We start from the raw sequence: 17,812 nt of genomic DNA, 5'->3' as shown, positions 1-17,812 counted from the left end.
CGGACTGTTTACTGAAGTCACATGCATCTCCATTTAATTTGATTTCCAGCGTTACTCTTGTGGGCCAGTTTGTGGGAATGACAACACCAGAGATTTTTTCCTTTCTTTGAAGAAAGCACAAAACCCTTCAAGTAAAGGACAGAAGATGACTGTGACACTACCATCTCCTCCATCACTGTCTGCTGGTCCACCTGTGATTCTGGTGTTGAACACAGAGAGCAGCTTTGAAGTTATCAGAGTTGTGTGGCCTGTTTTAGAGGCGTTAAAAGACCAGGCAGATGATTTACCGACAAGGGAAACTGGGACCATCGGGTCAGTTTGAAATGCAAAGCTCCCTCTAAACACGCAGTCATACACAATTCTGTCATCTGTACAATTAGAAATATGTTCTGTAGAGTACATGTACAGTATGTGACACAAATATGTGTTTTGAATTTATATCTGATCGTCTTCACTGATATTGGTTTGATGAATCATATTAGAATTTGGTTTAAGATTTAGAGTTGAGGCATGTGTTATCTTTTTTCCATTTGTATTAACATTATGCAATTGCATTTTGGCAACGTTTTATCTTATCTTTATAATGCTTATCTGGTTATTTACTGTACCTGAAGAGACTGCCCAATGTAACAAAAAACTAGTGTGGAAAAACCATAGAAAGCATTTCTTTGCCAACTACCCACAGTTTTTACTGTAATTCATTTAAAACAGTAATTCAGCTCTTTACTGGGTAAAGAGCTCTTTACTGGGTAAAGAGCTGAAAGAACAAAGTTATAGCCTATTCTGTATTTAGTATTTTTTTGTCCACAAATGTGTGGACTATGCAGGAAAGTACTATTTTTACAATCCAGGTTTGCAACTCTTTCAACTTGTAAAAATATGTCAAATGCTATATTAGCAGACCTTGAAAGACCTTAAAAGATGGAATTTACGTTTCAGGAGTTATGAGGAATTCAGTACCCTTGTTTATAATCCTATACTTATAAATAATTCATTTAATAGTAATAATCTAAGCCCAGGACTTTCCAAATACTATACAGACCGAATCCCCCCCCTCCCCATGACTCTAAAAATACAACCTGGCTTCGTGTCTTCATGACACGAAGGACAGATGTTTACGTACTGTACACAACATATGGATTTTTAATTTGTAAACGTTATCAAATATATTCTGCCTGGAGATTAGCTGAAATGGGGCCCTGAGATTTCCAAGGGAGATAGAACACACTCATCATACAGTGGTGCTGCCTTGAACATACAGTATACTGTAAATCTCTCCCATGACCTTCAGCCTGCCTGGTAGGCACTGTGTATTGGGTCGTGGGCCATGCTTTCCGTCTACATCAGTCTCTACCCGAACAAAACAGAGGTACACTATGACTTGGACCGCAAGCATCAATGAGCACATTGGTCACCTGACAGGAAGAACCAGGGCAGTGGGTGACTATCAGGTTAACATAACAGCTTGTCCCATATCCCCTTACAGTGTCTTTCTATTATTCAAGAGCTTCAATCCACAAGCCACACCGTTCCTGCAGTGAGGACACCTGTCTCGTACTCAGTGTGAGTCTAAGGGAAGAAAACATGGGCCTTTTAGCTGCAAACTCAACTATACCAAATTCAACACCAAATACTTAACAACAAGCCAAAGTATTTGAGCTTGTCATGCTTTCCTAGCAGCAAGACCCCATTTTTGCGGATACTAGAATGTTTGCAGCGGCAACGAAGAACTTTGTGAAGCAGGTCGGGGACACAGGGCGTCTGATCCCCGTGCCAAGCTTGAGTGAAGCTGACCGCTACCAGCCCCTTAGCCTGGTCACGAGAAAGAGGAAGAGGCATTTCTGGAAGAAAACAAAATATGCCTCAACCCCATTCTCACTAAAAGACATCCTGGTGGGTGAGAAAGAGATCACAGCAGGTACATAAAATTGCATGAAGGGAATTTCATTCAATCTAAAGTGAGACAAAATTATTGCATGTAGTCAATTATAACTTAATGTAAGATTGATAAGGGCAACAACAAATTCTGTGTTGTGTACACTGTATTTGACTGGTTGTCCTAATCTGTGTCCTAATGTAACCAAATAGGTGTGTCATCCTACCAACTCCTCAACTATGAGGACAAGTCAGACGTGTCCCTAAACGGCAGACTTGGGAACCACCTTATGAATGATGTGGGATTCAACATCAGTGGGTCGGACTCTGTGGCAGTCAAAGCCTCCTTTGGGATCGTCACCAAGCACGAGGTGGAGGTGCCAACTCTACTCAGGGAACTCACCTCCAGGTACACACCAGAACGGAAAACAGTTTCAGTCAAGTGTTGATCCAGTTTGAAGACATTGCCAATAGGCATTTGTGTAGACAAGAGGTAATGTTTACACATGGGCTTACTCATGAATAATGATATGCATCTAGTGTTTCTGACTTATGTCTGTGTTCTGGCTTTTCCTCCATTCCACCATCCTCAGGAAGGTGGATCTGGATCACTGCCTCGTTCGTCAGTCCAAGGAAAGTGGGCGGAGTGTTCTCTGTGTTGTCATGGAAAGTATACGCACCACACGCCAGTGTTCTCTCACCGTCCATGCAGGCATGCGAGGGACTACTATGAGGGTAAACACACACACACTTACACACACACACACACTGACACCTGAGATGTGTGTTGGTCACGGTTAAGTTAAGTGTTGAACGGTTGATCACCTGCTGTCTCACCTACTGCTGTACAACAGTTTCAGATCGACGATGGTCGGAACCCCAAAGGGCGAGACAAGGCCATAGTTATCCCAGCTCACACCACCATAGCATTCAGCATATTTGAGCTTTATGTTCGAATCGATGGCCGACTAGGTAAGTTACACATTAAGGGTTATGTTCATACAGTCACACCGTGTCAAAAAACTCACAATTCTCTCTCTCTTACACACACACACACCTTCTACACTATGTAAACAGACATATGTGTGGCCCCGGATTCACTGGGTGGATTTGAAAAGGAGCAGATCAGAGAACAGCTGGGAGGCTTCATTGGTCGCTTCTCTATGGGACGCCTACGAAGGTTCTTATCCGGAATCGTCTACGGCAACCCCTTCAGAGCAGGTGGGACGCATCTAACTTCCTGGCTCTCCCTCGCATTTCAATAGCAGAACTACGACTAATCAAAAATATCTGATGAAGCTTTGTTGAGAAACTGACTTCTCACTTACTGCACAGTATGGGGTCAAAAGACAATTTGGAAAAGTATAAGGTTCAAATCAGCACAATCAGTTTAAACTGAGGTTTCTCCAATTCTTATCCCCATAACCCCCTCTTTTGCTGTCTTTTTCCTCTTTTTTTTCAGACGACCGGACATTCGAGGAGCTCACCCAATCAGACACCTACATGGATGACGTGGTGACTGACTACTATGAGAAAGCAGCCAGCATGACAGACCTGTCTACTACCTACCTGAGGGAGGGCTCGCACACCCGTGTCAACCTCCTCAACCATAACATCCCGAAAGGTCCATGCTCTCTCTGCGGCATGGGACACCAGCGGAGGGAGACGGTCTACGGCTGTCTGGAGTGCTCCACCGGCGGGCAGAAGTACGTCCGGCTCCACGTGGTGCCCTGCTTTGACCTGTGGCACAAAACGCTGAGGTGAAGAGGTCTGGGAAGATCCTTCAGTTATCTCCCTAGTCTCTATCCTTCATCCACCTTGCGGCAGAGATGGACATCTGCCCAAGGTTTAGGGACCACAGTCCCTTGGGATCCTGTCAGATTGACTGAACACTTGTGTTTAGCATCAGAAGCTTACTTCTGCTGGCTTTAGACTGTCTTTTGGGGGCAGATTTGGGGAATTTGTTACATTTTTGTGATATGAAATCGGTTGAATTATGTTGTGTTTTGGTTTTTAAATAAAAAATACAAATATTGGTGTGTCCCACAATTTAGCACAGGGTGTGAAACTTAAGTATGGTAGGAGTCAAAGCCTGAAATAGAATTGTTTGTGTTGGTAGCTGACCTGAACAGCAGTGCTCTCTATGTCCAGTAGATGGCATGAGAGGGCTGACATGGGAAGTAATGTAACAGATCAGACAAACTTCCTGTTTGGACTGCATGCATTTCAGATAAATTCAATTCAGAAATTACCAGAGATTTTAATAGACATCTTTGTAGGTCTGCAATGAGTACTGCACTGTTTAATGGCTATACATTTTATTTTATACATATCAAAACTCTTACACACAAAACAGAGTGGATTTATTCAAAGAGACATACACACAGGGTTAATCAATACAGGTTGTTTACATTCAAATGTTAGAAGTCATGCGATTAAAAAAATAGTTTTCAATGTTCATTCTGTTGAAATAGTTTAAAGGCTCACATTTTACACCTCCCAGTTTGTCCCATAAGCACTACAAAAACAAGAGAAATGTCATTCCATGAAATGAACAGAATACTTTAAGACAACAGTGCTTGACTCATTTCAAACTATTTTGAAATAGCTCAAACTGTTTTACAACCGCATAAGTTGTGTGACCTATACTTTGTGTGACCCATCCACTGTACACTACGTGTAACATATAGGCACAATAATAATAAAAAACTAGGTTTGTGTACACACATACATACATACATACATACATACATACATACATACATACATACATACACAAATACTGTACAAGCAGGGTTATCTCAGGTGTACTTTCGACATCGGCATAGTTCAGACATTGGGTCAGCATGGCTGTTCTTCATTCACCAATAGTACAGAGTAACTGGATGAGATTGGTGACAGTGATCCTCTGTGCCATCACTCATCATGATCCATCATTATGGTTCATGAGTAACCTAGGTTCCATTCTCTAAAACAGATCAACACAAAGTCCGTTATAAAATGATTGTTTTAGAATATTACATTACTGCAACAGCTAGATAATACAAGGTAAAAAATAATAATGATAATGGTATATAGTCCTAGGTAATAAATCTAGTGGTGGCCTGGATTTTCAACCAACAATCATGTTGTCATTAGAAATGTTGTGACTTATTCAACAACACCAACTGTGGTCAAACATACCATTCAAACAACTAGCATCTTCTTCAGCTCTGCTCCATGAAGTCATCAGTTTGTCTTCTGAATAAAAACATACACAACACGATTTAAAGGTAAGTTTTTCCCTCTTCACACTGACAAGCAAATCATGGGTTTACTAACAAAATAAATATATAACCTATCTCATTCCGATGTCTTTGGAGGTACTGCCGAGAACGCACCTTTTTACCATATTCCAATCTACTTTCATAAGTTAAAAAAGGAGTCTCACCAAATGCTTATGGTGTCAAGGGGAGGAGTCAGGTGGCTGAGCGGTTAGGGAATCGGGCTAGTAATCTGAAGGTTGCCAGTTCGATTCCCGGCCGTGCAAAATGACATTGTGTCTTTGGGCAAGGCACTTCACCCTACTTGCTTCAGGGGGAATGTCCCTGTACTTACTGTAAGTCGCTCTGGATAAGAGCGTCTGCTGAATGACTAAAAGTGTAAAAAAAAAGGAAAAATGTCAACATTTGTAGTAGTCCTACATTTGTATATATTGAAGCTCACCTTCTTTTGGCCCCTTTGCTACTGCATCCTCAGCAGCTCCAGCTTTGACGCCCTTCTTTGATTGGTTGATCTCCGGGGACTCTTGGTCACCTGCATCAGCACATTCTATACAGTGACTCATATTAGGTTAAACGATGGATGATGCAATTCATATTTTGTAAAACACTTACCAGAGTTTCCCTGTTTTCTCCAAAAGTCTAGAATGGTCAAGAGATGCATAATTAGACAGACATGGGGTCAGAGTAGTCTAGAAAGGGAACAGACTCACGTGTTGTACCTCTTAAGGCTTGTATTATAAAAGACCGTTTTTAAAAAGACCCTAAGAATTCCAAGCACAGTCAAATAAAGAATCGATCGACTCTTACCTGTTTCCCAAGGCATGGAGTCTAAGGAACAGTCAAACAAGAGAGTTATATTTGCTCCTAAATGAGTACTTAGGGAGTTGGATGTTTGTAATCAGAGGAAAAGAAAACATGACAAAAGAAATAGAGATAGTATCACCTTACCTGTCTCATAGAACCAAACTCCTGGGAAATCCAGAAATACATTTAGATTCAGATTCAAACATTTGAACATGCCAAGTTACAAAAGACAAAAATATAAACTTTCTTAATTTACACACTGAACTGTATCTTAACTCTTATTCTGAAATTATAGGAACATAGATAATACATATCAAAGAGAACCATATGCAGACCTAGTCTTTAATACTTCAATTAAAAGGTCCCCAGTGACAACATGAACATGAAACATGAAGATACAAATCCAAATGGTCCTCACCTGATTTACATTTGTGCATGAAGACGAACACAAAGATTGAAGTGATTAATAAAACGAAGAGTGAAATACCAAGCAGGGTCTTTGATGGCAATACCGGTTTCACTGAAAATAAAAGGTAGTAAGGTCATTTTAAATCTATACTTATACTGGATAGTTACCATCTGCAAATAGTTCAATTTTGGTTCCCTGTAAAACCATGACACATTTCTCAAACACTTCCTTCTTTCTACATGTTCATGGTTCCAAAAGATGCTTGCTAAAATATGTCTGGAAGGTGTATGGCATACTGCACATGTTTATAGCCCATGGGTACTCACCTGAAGGAGTCGGAACTGGAGAATACAATGGGTTATTGAGGGATGCACTCTCCTTCTGGCTCACACTGTTCTCCATCATACAGGTGAATGCTTCAATATTGTTATTTTCAGTGATATGGTTTTTGTCTGAAACATTGAGTTTCGCTCCATTTGCTTTCCAGTTGTAGATCACTGTCCCGGCTCCAGCGACGTCTCCCACACAGGTAAGATTGCATGAGGTCATGGCTGTGTCACAGGTAAAGTTAATTGTGGGTGTGGCTACTTCGTCTGTCAATGGGGAACAGATAAAGCCATTGGTTAGGAGATATCTACAGCCATATTCCTACCCTCCTTTTCTCTCACAAACGCATTCAAAAGTACTATTATATGCTATGACTAGCCAGTATACTGTTGAAAGACACAACACACAATTTCTCACTTACTGATCACTGCTATTTTAAATGACTTATGTTGTGTGTGATCGAACTCAAAAGAGAACATTCCACTGTCTGATGTCCGCACATCACGAATTGAAATATTTCCAGTGGCAATGTCCAAAGTTGTGCGTTTCTCGAATACACCATACACGGTTGTGTTAAAGAATGGGTCCCACTCTACCACCTTGTTGGCGTTTAGTTTCCAAAGGATTTGTTTTACAGACTTATTTATGCCACCTGGAAGCGCAAGCTGGTCGCCAACTTTTAAGGAAATGGTATCTGGAGAGAAATAGATTGCATTAGTAAAGAACCGACGTATAGTAAAACATAGTTGAATAGGCAAATATAAGGTCAATTTATGTTGTGCTCTTAAATCATTCAGCAATTCACGTTTTAGTAAAAAAAAAAAAGAAAGGAGTAACGTTCTCTTTAAAGTCAAAGTGAAAACGGTAAACGTAAAACCATATGTAGGCTAGCTACATAACGTCGACAAGATAAGTTAATAAGCTAGAAGGCTACGCCCTTCGCCCCAAAAAGCCATCAAAATCCATATTTGTTTTTGATACTGATGAAGCGCATCAGTAATAGCTCGAATAACTACTTTGTTGACTCTGTAAATGAAGAATTGTCTACAGTATGCCTATATCCTTTAAACGTCACATGCCATTTGTTTCCTTTAAACGTTTTTTGCAACAACGTTAGGCTATAACTTATACTGTACTTACTTGATTCGGTCGCCTTCACAGTATTTACCAGAACGAGTAACACAATAAACATCTTAGAGTTCATCCTGACCATAGTTTAATTGCGAGAAAGGAAAAAAACTTGTATTAACGCAAATCAAATGTGCCTCGCTAGGACAAAAACGAAAATGAAAGTAGGAAGCCAGGCTTGTACGTCATTTCAGTGAATTACGTAGGCTAGGCTACATGTAAAACAATGATATAAAAAATGTTTGCCTCAGATATGTTTTTAAAGGTTTGGGCCATTTTAATATTTCCTTGTCAAACAATGAACTTTGTATGCATCTTAGTATGCTGGCCCACTACACCTAATCACCAGTGAGGCAGCAGAGGTTCTATGATGACGTCTAATAATTCCATGAGTGCAATATAAAGTCTAACTATGAATCAACTAAATATGCTCAATTTAACAGCTCAACATTTATTTAAATTAGCTACTTTCATCAAAAATATCAAGTTTTCAGGACGTTGGAACAATGTAAACAATGATGGCACAGACAAAAGTATTTCAACAAAGACATTAAAACAGGTTCAGCCAAGTCATTCAGCCAAAGTTAAGGACGTTTCAAGTATTGTGGCTTTCAGCAATGACATTCTCCTTATTAAGGTAACACAAAAAGTTAAGGCTATTCCACCATTTTCTTATAATGGAAATAGTCATTGTTTCAATGGTTGGTTGAAGGGTCCAAAACTGATTTCATATGAAAATATTATACCGTAGATCTAAAATTCTCAAGATCTTCTCATTATAAATTAATCAAAGCCATCTCCTGCGTTGAATTCGTTAAACACCCAACCCACATTTATAAAAGCTTTAACATGAATAACTTTGGAGGTACGCTAAGTACAAGTAACCCAACCAGAACAGACAGTACAATGAGGGCCACATCTGGGTCACCGCACAAAAACTATTGTTCATTGAGTGACAACTTTTCACTGGCATGGCAACCATTGTTTCATAGGCCTCCCTGGTCAATACAAAACCATGCAGACTTGAAGGCACATGTGAATGTTGCCAGCAATGGTTAGTTGTTGTGATACACTTCAATGGTTTGTGGCAGATTCCTGAGCTTGCCTTAGGATCCTCTGCAACTCCTGAATGCAGGGCACAATTATCGAGCTGTGCACTTGTGCCATCTTAAACCTAGAAACCCAAGAAAGAAAAACAAAATTAATGTTTCATGAGCATGTCAAACTTGCAGTCCTTGTAGCCCATATCTTGGTATTCCGCCATTATATTTTCCTAAGTCAGACTAGCTAGCTTACCGTCTAAGGAGCTCTGTGGCTCTGCTCAGCAGAGGTGGCTGGTGCTGGAGAGAAGTGAGGCAGTGTGCAGCCAACACGCTGAAACACTGCTCCCTCACTGTGTTGTGGCTGCTGGTGTCCCACTGGGGCAACTCGCTCGTGTACCGCCATGCCACTAGGGCATGCTCCAGGACCGAGTCCCAGTCCTCCCTCTGCAGCAGTGCTCTTCCTCCTTCCTGGCATGAAACCTTAGAAGAACAGGAACATGATTTAGACATTCTCGTGGATCAATCTTTACAAAAGGACATGAGGAAAGCAAAGATACAATCTATTACAGAAGGAGCATTAGGCAAAATAGACTGTACGCCGTTGTCTATGATGAACAACCTTCACTCACTTTAAATGCCACCAAGTGTGGGAAGGCCTTTCTGTAGCAGTGTGCATCTCTGTTTGACTCCAGCCGTGAGTACGGTATAGACCTGTAGACGTTGGCCTTCTTTAGGTGAAGGTCCTCTTGTAAGAGTTTCAAGTCTGAGGTTGGTGTCTGGACGTGCTGTCTCTGTGACTGATACACAGACAAATGTAGGTCAAATATACAGATATTTGAGAATAGTTTGAAAAACATTTGAACACTATACCTCCAACAATTAAATTGCACACATCTGTTAATTTAAAGTAGTAACTCATTGTGAGTTCAATCAGATAGGAGATGGCATCATTATCTTCACCTGTTTAGTGATAAGGGATTTGATGTGCTGCACCAGCTGCTGCTTTGAGAGAACAGTCTGATTGTCCTCCATCTTGTCACTGTGGTCATCATGGAGACTGAGTGGTCTGATGAGGGTTGTATCTACTGTGGACAATGAGTTAAATGAATCACAGGCAACTTCTTTGAGTTTATTTTATTCATGTATTGCTAACATGTGGTTGGCAAGTCAAATATTATGGAGGATATCCAAGATGGTGGCACACAACAAGGTACAGAATACAGGCACCACTGGTCCTGATTTTGTAGGGAAAAACTTGAAGCTAACTTATACATGGTTGCAGTGTGTCCAATCAGTAATGTTAATTCTGACTGAAAACTGGAGGTGGAACTTACACGACTGCCCACGCCTAGAACTGATGTTCAGATTCCTGCTTCTGCTGGTGGCAGACAACGGGTCCAATCGGGAACTCAGAATCTCCATATAGGACCTTCGTATCCTGGCTACAATACATCGACAAAACGTAAACTTTAACTTTGCATGTAACAAGATTGCTTAATGGCAACGCCATATTTATCAGGATGGGTTCGCTATGCAATAAATAAACACTAAAGTGTGGTTTATCAAGTTAGCTAGCTACAGATGCTAGTTAGCCAGCCATCTGCTTGGTGAACATTGATTGTCTCCATGATTGCGCGCGTGCCAATGAGACGTATATGGAGTTGGCGCGTGGAGCATCAACACTTTCTTTACAAAAAAAAAATGAATTTGTTGTCAGCTAGCTAGCAATCTCTAGTTTATGTAGCTAGAAATCAAGTTGTGGTTAGTAGTTAGCAAACATCATCAGCAACATTAAAGTCACATACCTGCAATTTTGGGCTGTGGAGGACAAATTTCCATCAAGGCACGTCTGGGCTGACATATGGCTGCCATTGTACAGTACTTATTTACAAAAATAAGATACACAATTTATTTTCCCTTGACCCTAAGTTTCTGTTAGCCTGCGAAAACTAGTTGGGTAGCTATCCTGGTAAAATGAAACAGAGCCGCTCGGTTAGCCTCGGTGTAAAGGTAAACGTTTAGAAAAAAATAAACACGTACATTATTAAAAGTGCATTGACAGTCCTAAACTAACTGTTGATAGTCTGCTATACAAACTACATATCTAAGGTAAGCAAATCAGAAAAGTACTCTTCCCGCCTATGCTAAACTCAAATGAAGAAGAGGCGCAACTTGCATTAACAAGAATTTGCCGCGCGGGCGTGGTTTAATTTGGCTTCAACCAAAGATTGGTCAACGTCGGTCAGGCGCAAAATGTAAAGGCGATGAACATTAAAGGAAACCGGAAACGTGGAAAAAAAGAACCTTACTGTTAATTTCCTAAAATGTTATCTGTGCAATCTATAAGGAAATAAATTACTCAATAAAATATATAAAAATAAGCAATACGTGTTCGTTTCCAGCATACTACTCCTAGGCTACATGTTTCGATAATAAATCAGTCAACAACAGGAAAACAAAAGGAAGGTATAAAAAATCTTTATTGATAACCACATCAAGATAACCACATGTAACTATTACACTGTATAGACCATCTCTGAGAAGATTACACTCATAATACATCAATAACCAATAATACATCTTTATGTACATTATTGCCAGAGAATGACTCTTTTGCCATGAACTTGGGACATATCTGAAGTACAGGATGCACATCAGATAACATCAAAAACGATACAACAAGAACATTATTATTATTTATTATCTACTTACAATACTATAATGTCACAGTATTTGATCTGCAATTTGCAGTAACAGGTCTACATCATCTGATCAGTGTGAAAATATATTTTCTGTGATTGAATGAGCCATATATGGGTTAGTGTTCACACACCGGTAAGTAGAACTGTGTCTGTGCACACCAGAAAATAAAGTTCCTTGCCAGCTTTAGTCTTGTTGCACATGTAGGATAGCCAATGTATTAAAAGGTTGTCAAGACACCCTTTAAAAAGATACTCAGATGGAACCAGAATCATAAATGTCATATTTTTGTGGGGCGGTTGATCATATTGAGGTTGTTTGCTGGACTTGTGTGTTGGTCTTTCCCTGTGGCTAGAGGAAGAGGCTGACCTTTGCCCTGGCCTGGATTTACCACACTGTTTGTCCCTTTAGGCATGCTGTAGCCTTTGGGTTTAGGGATCCTTGTTGGGCCTGGACGTCGGAATGCTTCTATAGGTATCTGGGAGAAGAGAGAGAAATAAAAATGTAGTTTACCCTCTGATTCAACTATTTCTGAATTCAACATAATGCAGGTCCCAAACCATTACAAAATACCCTTGACCACTAGATGGTGCCAAATGATATGTTTTTGAGTGCCTCTGCTGTGTTTCCAAAATGACAGTGTTTTCATGTAATTGCTAAGTGGACATAATGTATAGTGAGAATACATATAATATAATCTGTGATTTTGGTCTGGTCATCTAAACTTAAAGTGAGTCAATGGAATAAGTTTCACCAAACAATAGCAATAAGAGTAAGAGGGGAACAAAAAAGGAAAGCATGGAGTTTGTGTATATTTGGAGGTTTCTGTGATGTGGTGTCAAATCCATTAACATTGTTTGGATGACTTTTCTGTTTCCTGCAGAATCAGCTCCTCAACTGTTGTATAATGTAATGTTAGCATCTGCAAAATTATTTAAATTTAAATAATTATCTTACTCAGTGTTGCCACATGGTGAATTCACATACGAGTCATTATTGCTCTGAGAATATGTGCTTGTGCTCGTGTGTTTTGTGGTCTTTAGGAACAACTGATCACTATTCATCAAAGATCTCCTTTGTGAAACCCACACCTGTGCGGTAACATCTAAGCTGTTGAAGAATTAAAGGATAAGGTCAGTTTGGTGTGGTTGCTTTCTGAGGATGAAACCACAACGTGCCTTAGAACATAATTATTTGTACGATGGACAGTACTGTGAACCTAATGGGGTCATACATCTGAAACATGGTTTTGGGCAGAGACTAATCCCTTTAGCAAAGGCAGTTGACCAAAAAAACTCTACAGAGATCATGTCAAGGGGGCCGTGATATTGATGTTACACTGGTGACCCATAATTAAATGTCTCCTATTGAATCCCAGGAGCAGGATAGAGTCAGGGTTTGCATTTCTCCTGCCAGGGACCAGCATGTGTTCTGCAATACTGGCACAGCTCTCTCCATGGCAACCAAACACAGGATTTGTTTGGTGGCGCTTGGATTGGAGTGGTAAAGAGGCACTTTGAACTCAAGTTAAACTCCCCAGGATACTATTTTATTCACATGGACCTTTGTTCAAAATTGGCCATGTCACTGAGTGGTTTGCTGTTTTCTTATTATGTAAAACACTTCTGTATTTTGAGGTGTGTACATCACCCGGGTTGCTTTGATTAGGGTTAAGTTTCGAAAACTGACCCTGGAAATTGGTACCCCGAAGAAGTAGAAGGTGATTTAGCCTAAATAGTTTGGTTTGATTTGAGTACATTATTTTAACTAAATCTCCAATGTTTAAAATCAGGCCTTTCTCAGTAGAAGTCAGCCTACAGTGATCTTAAATGAGGCATTTGGGGATGTGCAAGGACAAAGAACAATGTATTTTTTACTCACAGCTGTTCCAATCCCCATGAATGAATAGCAACTTGTTTGGCAGGCAACTTATTCTTGGACTTGGTCGTTTTGTGTGCCTATGTGTGTATGAGCCAATGCAGTACCATTTAAATTCTGTCTCTGATCTCCGAATACCGACAGCGGAAGCTTAAGGATTGTAATGATTTTTCTTCCACTTTGCTGATTTGCAAATTGCCTGTGTCCAGTAAGCATGCAACATTTAAGATAGCATATAGTGATACATACATACTGTAACATACAGTGAGCCTATCATCTATTCAAGATGTGAGGTACACCCGTATGTGTGTTGTATAACCTATTTTTCTGAGTAAAGGTTCAATGGCCTCAAATACAAGACAAGTTCAAATATGTGAAATGTTGAAGCAGTGTCGTGTGCTGAATTGCTTTGACTTCAACCCTCTGCAATCAAATTATTGAATAATTAGAAAAATCGGAAAAATAAATAAGCCTTTTCTGGAAAATTTTGGAAAAGCCATCAACTACATTTATGGAGGACTTACAGTTAAAATATTTCAGAACCAAGCAAACTTTCCATTGTATCATTAAATAGGACTTCAGATTCACTCATGCTAGTTTTTACTCTCAGTAACTGGGTTTCTGTGTTTTGGATGGTGGGAGTAACTATGACATCAGCCTATGAATTTAACCCAACCAAGCAAACACATGTCAGAATCCCTTTTTTTTCCTTCCTTGTCATTTTATGTAAACGCTGCACGTTGTGAACATGGGGGTTCCTCCAGGATCCTGTCTGGTTCAGATACTTAAAAAAGTGTAATGAAATGAACTATTGACTGTCACTTTGTCATAGCTTTCATTGGCACAATACCATTTCAACATTTCAATTCAAATGTACATGCGTTGTTTGCAATAAAATCCAATCTGAATATAGATTTTATTCTGGTTCTGTAAACCAGATCATTATCTTCAAACTCCATCATTCATCATGCGTTGTTTTGCACAATTTTGAGTGAGTAAATAAGATATGCAGGCATGGATGACAAACTAAAACATATGACAATTTTTGGCACACTTTAATTTTAGAAAAGAAATAAACTTTGACAAATGCAAGTTGTGTAATATGAAGTATAAACAGAATTAAAAGGGTACATCCGTGAATAGTCTTGTTACATGGCAATTCACCATTGAGCGAATACAGTAAGTGCACACAAGAATTAAACTAAAGTTTCTAGTGCTTTCAAAGTGTTAATTTTTATGGGATGAAATAAGACTTCATGCATGCAAACATCTTTCCAAACAGAATCCAACAAACTAACAAACCAAATAGAACCAAACACATTTACAACTACGACTGATAGAATGGAGAAATTAAATATGGATCAGGTTCTAAACAACATCAAACGAAAAAGGTGGATGGGTCGATGAGTGTTGGTGGTGGGTATGATGGGATTTTTTTTTAGGGGGGGTGGGGGCGGTAAGGTGTCAGTTATAGGCATTACTTACTGTAATATGTGAAGGTCTTTGGATTGGGTTGGAGGTGGGTTTTATAGTGATACTACTTGTGATTTTGCTGTTGCTTTTTGTAGGTGTACCATTGGACAGTGGAGTTCTTGGCTCCTGCCCAGGTGTATAGCAAGGACTGACAGGCTGGGATGGACTGTTAATACTCTGAATGAAGGGGCTTCCTAAATGTATGTGAATTTTGTTGTCTTCTGTTGTGATGACCTTTGGGCCCGTGCTGTTTGACCTCTGAACCTGCCAGCTGCTCTGCCTCTCAGGTGTCACCCGAAACACGGCATGACCCCCAACGACCTCTACCGGCTCAGTTGACAAGGATCGGTCAGGGGTGCCGGTAGTGACGGACACGATCTGGATGGGTGACATCGCTCGGTCCGGAGTCACAGAACCAGAAGAGTCTGGGGTCATGGCCCTTGAATAGGTAGCCATAGTGAAAGGTGACACAGCCCTGTCCGGAGTGCAGATGCCCTCAGATGATGACGACGAACCTTTAGATTTTGCTGTTGGAGAAATGGATGCATTCTGTATGATGGTGATTCTCGGTTTAGGCGGACCTCCACTTGTGGGTATGACTGCAGTGCTGGTGAATGATTGGGTGTTTTCTGTAGTGGGACTGGTTATCTCAAGCATGGCTGTGTTGTGGCCATGATCTGGAGTCACCTTGATGTGCAATGGCTGCCCAGGACTGTGTGTCAAAACCAAATCTTGCTGAACATGGTTTCCATTCAGTCTGGGTTGCACTTTGCCATTGACCAGTTGGGGGCTCTCTTTGCTCTTAAGTAAAGGGACTCTGGCTCTTCTCATGTTGTTGTTCAGGTTATTGACATTGTTGATGAGGGACGGGTTACACTTTGTGAGGGGAAGTTCGTGATTGTAATTCGGATCTTCCTCTGGATCACTCTCCTCGTACAGTTTTCCATTCACCACAGCACGTTCCAGTGGCGCAACGCTCTTGGAGTTGGCTGGCAGATGGTCAGCTGGGTCAGTCTGGACTTCCTTCGTAGACATATGCAGGTCAGAGAAGCGCCGCCCATTCATGCCAGGACGAAGACTCTTGCTGAAACGTCTGTATCTCTCCAGCTCTCTAGTGAGGGTCTCCATCTCTCGAGCTAGTTCCTTGTTCCGAACCTCTTGCTGGGTGAGTTTCCTCTGCAAGGTCGAGTGATCATTCTTCATGTGACAGATGGATTCCTCTGTTCCCATGTATTCATGGATCTTCTCTTTTAGGGCTGCCACTTCTCTGGTAAGATGACTAGATTTCGCTTCCTCTTCTTTCAAACGCTTGTATAGAACATGCTCTTGGTTGGATTCTTTCTTTTCTGCCAGTTGGTACTTTGAGAGTTCATTCCTGGATATTTCCAACTCTTCCAACAAGGACTTGGCCCTCTCGTGTTCATTAGAGTATCTCTTTTCCAGGGACTCAAACTCGTCCTCTGTCTTCAACAGGTCATCCTCCACCACCTTCATGTCTTTTAATTTGCGTCTCAGTCGTTCAACTTCCTGTGTTAAGTCCTTGACTTTGTTGTCCTCTTGTTGAAAACGATTGGCAGTTGGTGCCTTGATTTGTTCCTCTTTAGCTTTACTCCTTAAGAATTCCCTTTCCACTGCCTCCAGTGATTGCAGCCTCTTTTTCATCATGCTGACTTTGGACTGCAGATCATTGCTCTTTTCCTCCTCGGCTTTGAGTTGAGCCTGGAGTTCATCTCTGTCCTTGGTGGCACTGCACATTCTCTCCTCCAGATCAGCCTTTGACCTCAGTGCTTTCTTGCTCTCTTCAATTAGTTTTTCTGTGACGGTGGTAACTTTGTCCTGCTCGGCTTGCAGTTTGCCTGTGCTGTTGTGGACCTTATCCTCCATCTGTTTGAGCTTCTCAGTCATGGTCTTTCTCTCATCCACAAGCATAACAGTCAGTGTCTTCAGCTTGGTGAGATCTTCCTTCAGGGTAAGTTCTGTCTTCTCCAGCTGACTCTCAACAGACTCCAGTTCTTTGACTTTCACTTTCAGGGCGTCAAGCTCACTGGACAGAAGCTTGGACACGGTCTTTTCCTTATCCAGATTACACTTCAGCGAACAACACTCTTGTTTGCTTTTGCCAAATGTGTCCTCTAGTTTTTCCAGATCCATAATCCTCTGGTTGAGCTTGTCCACCTCTGCTTTTAGGCTTCTACTCTGACTGCTTTCCTTCTCCAGTTTCTTGTTGAGGTCTCTGCACTGATCCTCCATCCTGATCAACTCCTCATCCTTCCCCTCCATCTCCAGGACCCTTTTCTGTAACTCCTCCACTTCTGACATGAGGCTGGAGTTGCCGCACTCCCCACGACTGATTTTGTCCCTTAGCTCCTGGAGCTCATCCTCAGACCTTCGCAGAGTCTTGTTGGTCTCCTCTAACTCGTCCAGCTGCCTGCTGAGTGTGGACAGCTTCTGTCGGAGCTGCCGGCTCTGAGCATCCTCATTGGTCAGTTTGGCAGTCATGGCTTCCTGTTCCTGGTGGTGGCGACTGGCTTGGTCGCGTAGCTCTGACTCTAAGCGGAATACTTTGTTCTCCTCCTCCTGCAGTCTGACATTAGCAGAGCTCACCTCTTCCTGAGCTTGGGAAGTTGTGGTGGTTAGCTCCTGGACCTTAGTTGTCTGTTGAGTCAGTTGTTCTGTAAGACGCTGCTGCTCATCCACAACCATCAACGCAAATGACTTCAGTTTGGTCAACTCTTCCTTGAGGCTGCTGACCTTCTTGTTGCTCTCTTCCTCCTTTCTTATCTGATAAGCCTTCTCCTGGTCAATTAGTAGCTTCAGTCTGGAAAAACAAAACAAAAGAGGAACTTAAGATAAAGAATGAACTTCTCTATAACAGTATTAAGTCAGATATAAATGCAAAAAATGTGTTAACA

The 17,812-nt window shown here is 41.1% G+C and overlaps 4 protein-coding genes across 9 annotated transcripts in view; 1 reads left to right on the top strand and 3 right to left on the bottom strand.

The window, feature by feature from the left end:
• Nucleotides 1-1,594: 1,594 nt before the first annotated feature.
• pjvk (pejvakin) lies at nt 1,595-3,859 on the top strand. The gene is made up of 6 exons (XM_062447254.1): nt 1,595-1,918; nt 2,089-2,284; nt 2,469-2,610; nt 2,730-2,847; nt 2,953-3,096; nt 3,338-3,859. The coding sequence occupies exons 1-6, from the start codon at nt 1,708-1,710 to the stop codon at nt 3,637-3,639; spliced, it is 1,113 nt and encodes a 370-aa protein (XP_062303238.1). The 5' UTR covers nt 1,595-1,707; the 3' UTR covers nt 3,640-3,859.
• Nucleotides 3,860-4,120: 261 nt separating this feature from the next.
• LOC134007788 (uncharacterized) lies at nt 4,121-7,998 on the bottom strand. 3 transcript variants are annotated; one of them, XR_009928079.1, is made up of 11 exons: nt 7,819-7,998; nt 7,100-7,372; nt 6,678-6,944; nt 6,361-6,462; nt 6,087-6,107; nt 5,946-5,966; nt 5,751-5,777; nt 5,581-5,670; nt 5,306-5,508; nt 5,059-5,115; nt 4,121-4,843 (listed from the first exon to the last, which is right to left on the bottom strand). XR_009928079.1 is itself a non-coding variant. In XM_062447465.1 (10 exons), exons 1-10 carry the CDS (start codon nt 7,889-7,891, stop codon nt 4,830-4,832), a joined length of 945 nt encoding a protein of 314 aa, XP_062303449.1. In that variant the 5' UTR covers nt 7,892-7,996; the 3' UTR covers nt 4,124-4,829. The 3 variants fall into 3 exon arrangements, 2 of the variants coding, with proteins under 2 accessions (XP_062303449.1, XP_062303447.1); XM_062447465.1 differs by lacking the exon at nt 5,306-5,508 and having other exon boundaries at nt 4,124-4,843; nt 7,819-7,996; XM_062447463.1 differs by lacking the exons at nt 4,121-4,843; nt 5,306-5,508 and having other exon boundaries at nt 4,851-5,115.
• A 239-nt stretch (nt 7,999-8,237) lies between these two features.
• On the bottom strand, nt 8,238-11,013 carry LOC134007877 (uncharacterized). The gene is made up of 6 exons (XM_062447593.1): nt 10,655-11,013; nt 10,184-10,291; nt 9,810-9,934; nt 9,479-9,646; nt 9,103-9,329; nt 8,238-8,980 (listed from the first exon to the last, which is right to left on the bottom strand). The coding sequence occupies exons 1-6, from the start codon at nt 10,719-10,721 to the stop codon at nt 8,881-8,883; spliced, it is 795 nt and encodes a 264-aa protein (XP_062303577.1). The 5' UTR covers nt 10,722-11,013; the 3' UTR covers nt 8,238-8,880.
• A 322-nt stretch (nt 11,014-11,335) lies between these two features.
• The window catches only part of filip1l (filamin A interacting protein 1-like), a 39,667-nt gene continuing 33,190 nt past the window's right edge, over nt 11,336-17,812 (bottom strand). For 2 of the 4 annotated variants that reach the window (XM_062446415.1, XM_062446414.1), the window contains exons 2-3: nt 14,913-17,718; nt 11,337-12,027 (exon numbers count right to left, since the gene is read on the bottom strand). In XM_062446415.1, coding sequence (XP_062302399.1) covers nt 11,830-12,027; nt 14,913-17,603 — 2,889 coding nt within the window. In that variant the 5' untranslated portion in view covers nt 17,604-17,718 and the 3' untranslated portion in view covers nt 11,337-11,829. Of the gene's footprint in view, nt 12,028-14,463; nt 17,719-17,812 lie in introns of those variants that run through there. The other 2 variants (XM_062446412.1, XM_062446413.1) reach the window with 2 other exon arrangements.

This window comes from Osmerus eperlanus, chromosome 21 (genome assembly GCF_963692335.1).
Source record: "Osmerus eperlanus chromosome 21, fOsmEpe2.1, whole genome shotgun sequence".
NCBI classification, from domain to species: domain Eukaryota; kingdom Metazoa; phylum Chordata; class Actinopteri; order Osmeriformes; family Osmeridae; genus Osmerus; species Osmerus eperlanus.
This window is presented reverse-complemented; position numbering and strand designations above follow the sequence as displayed.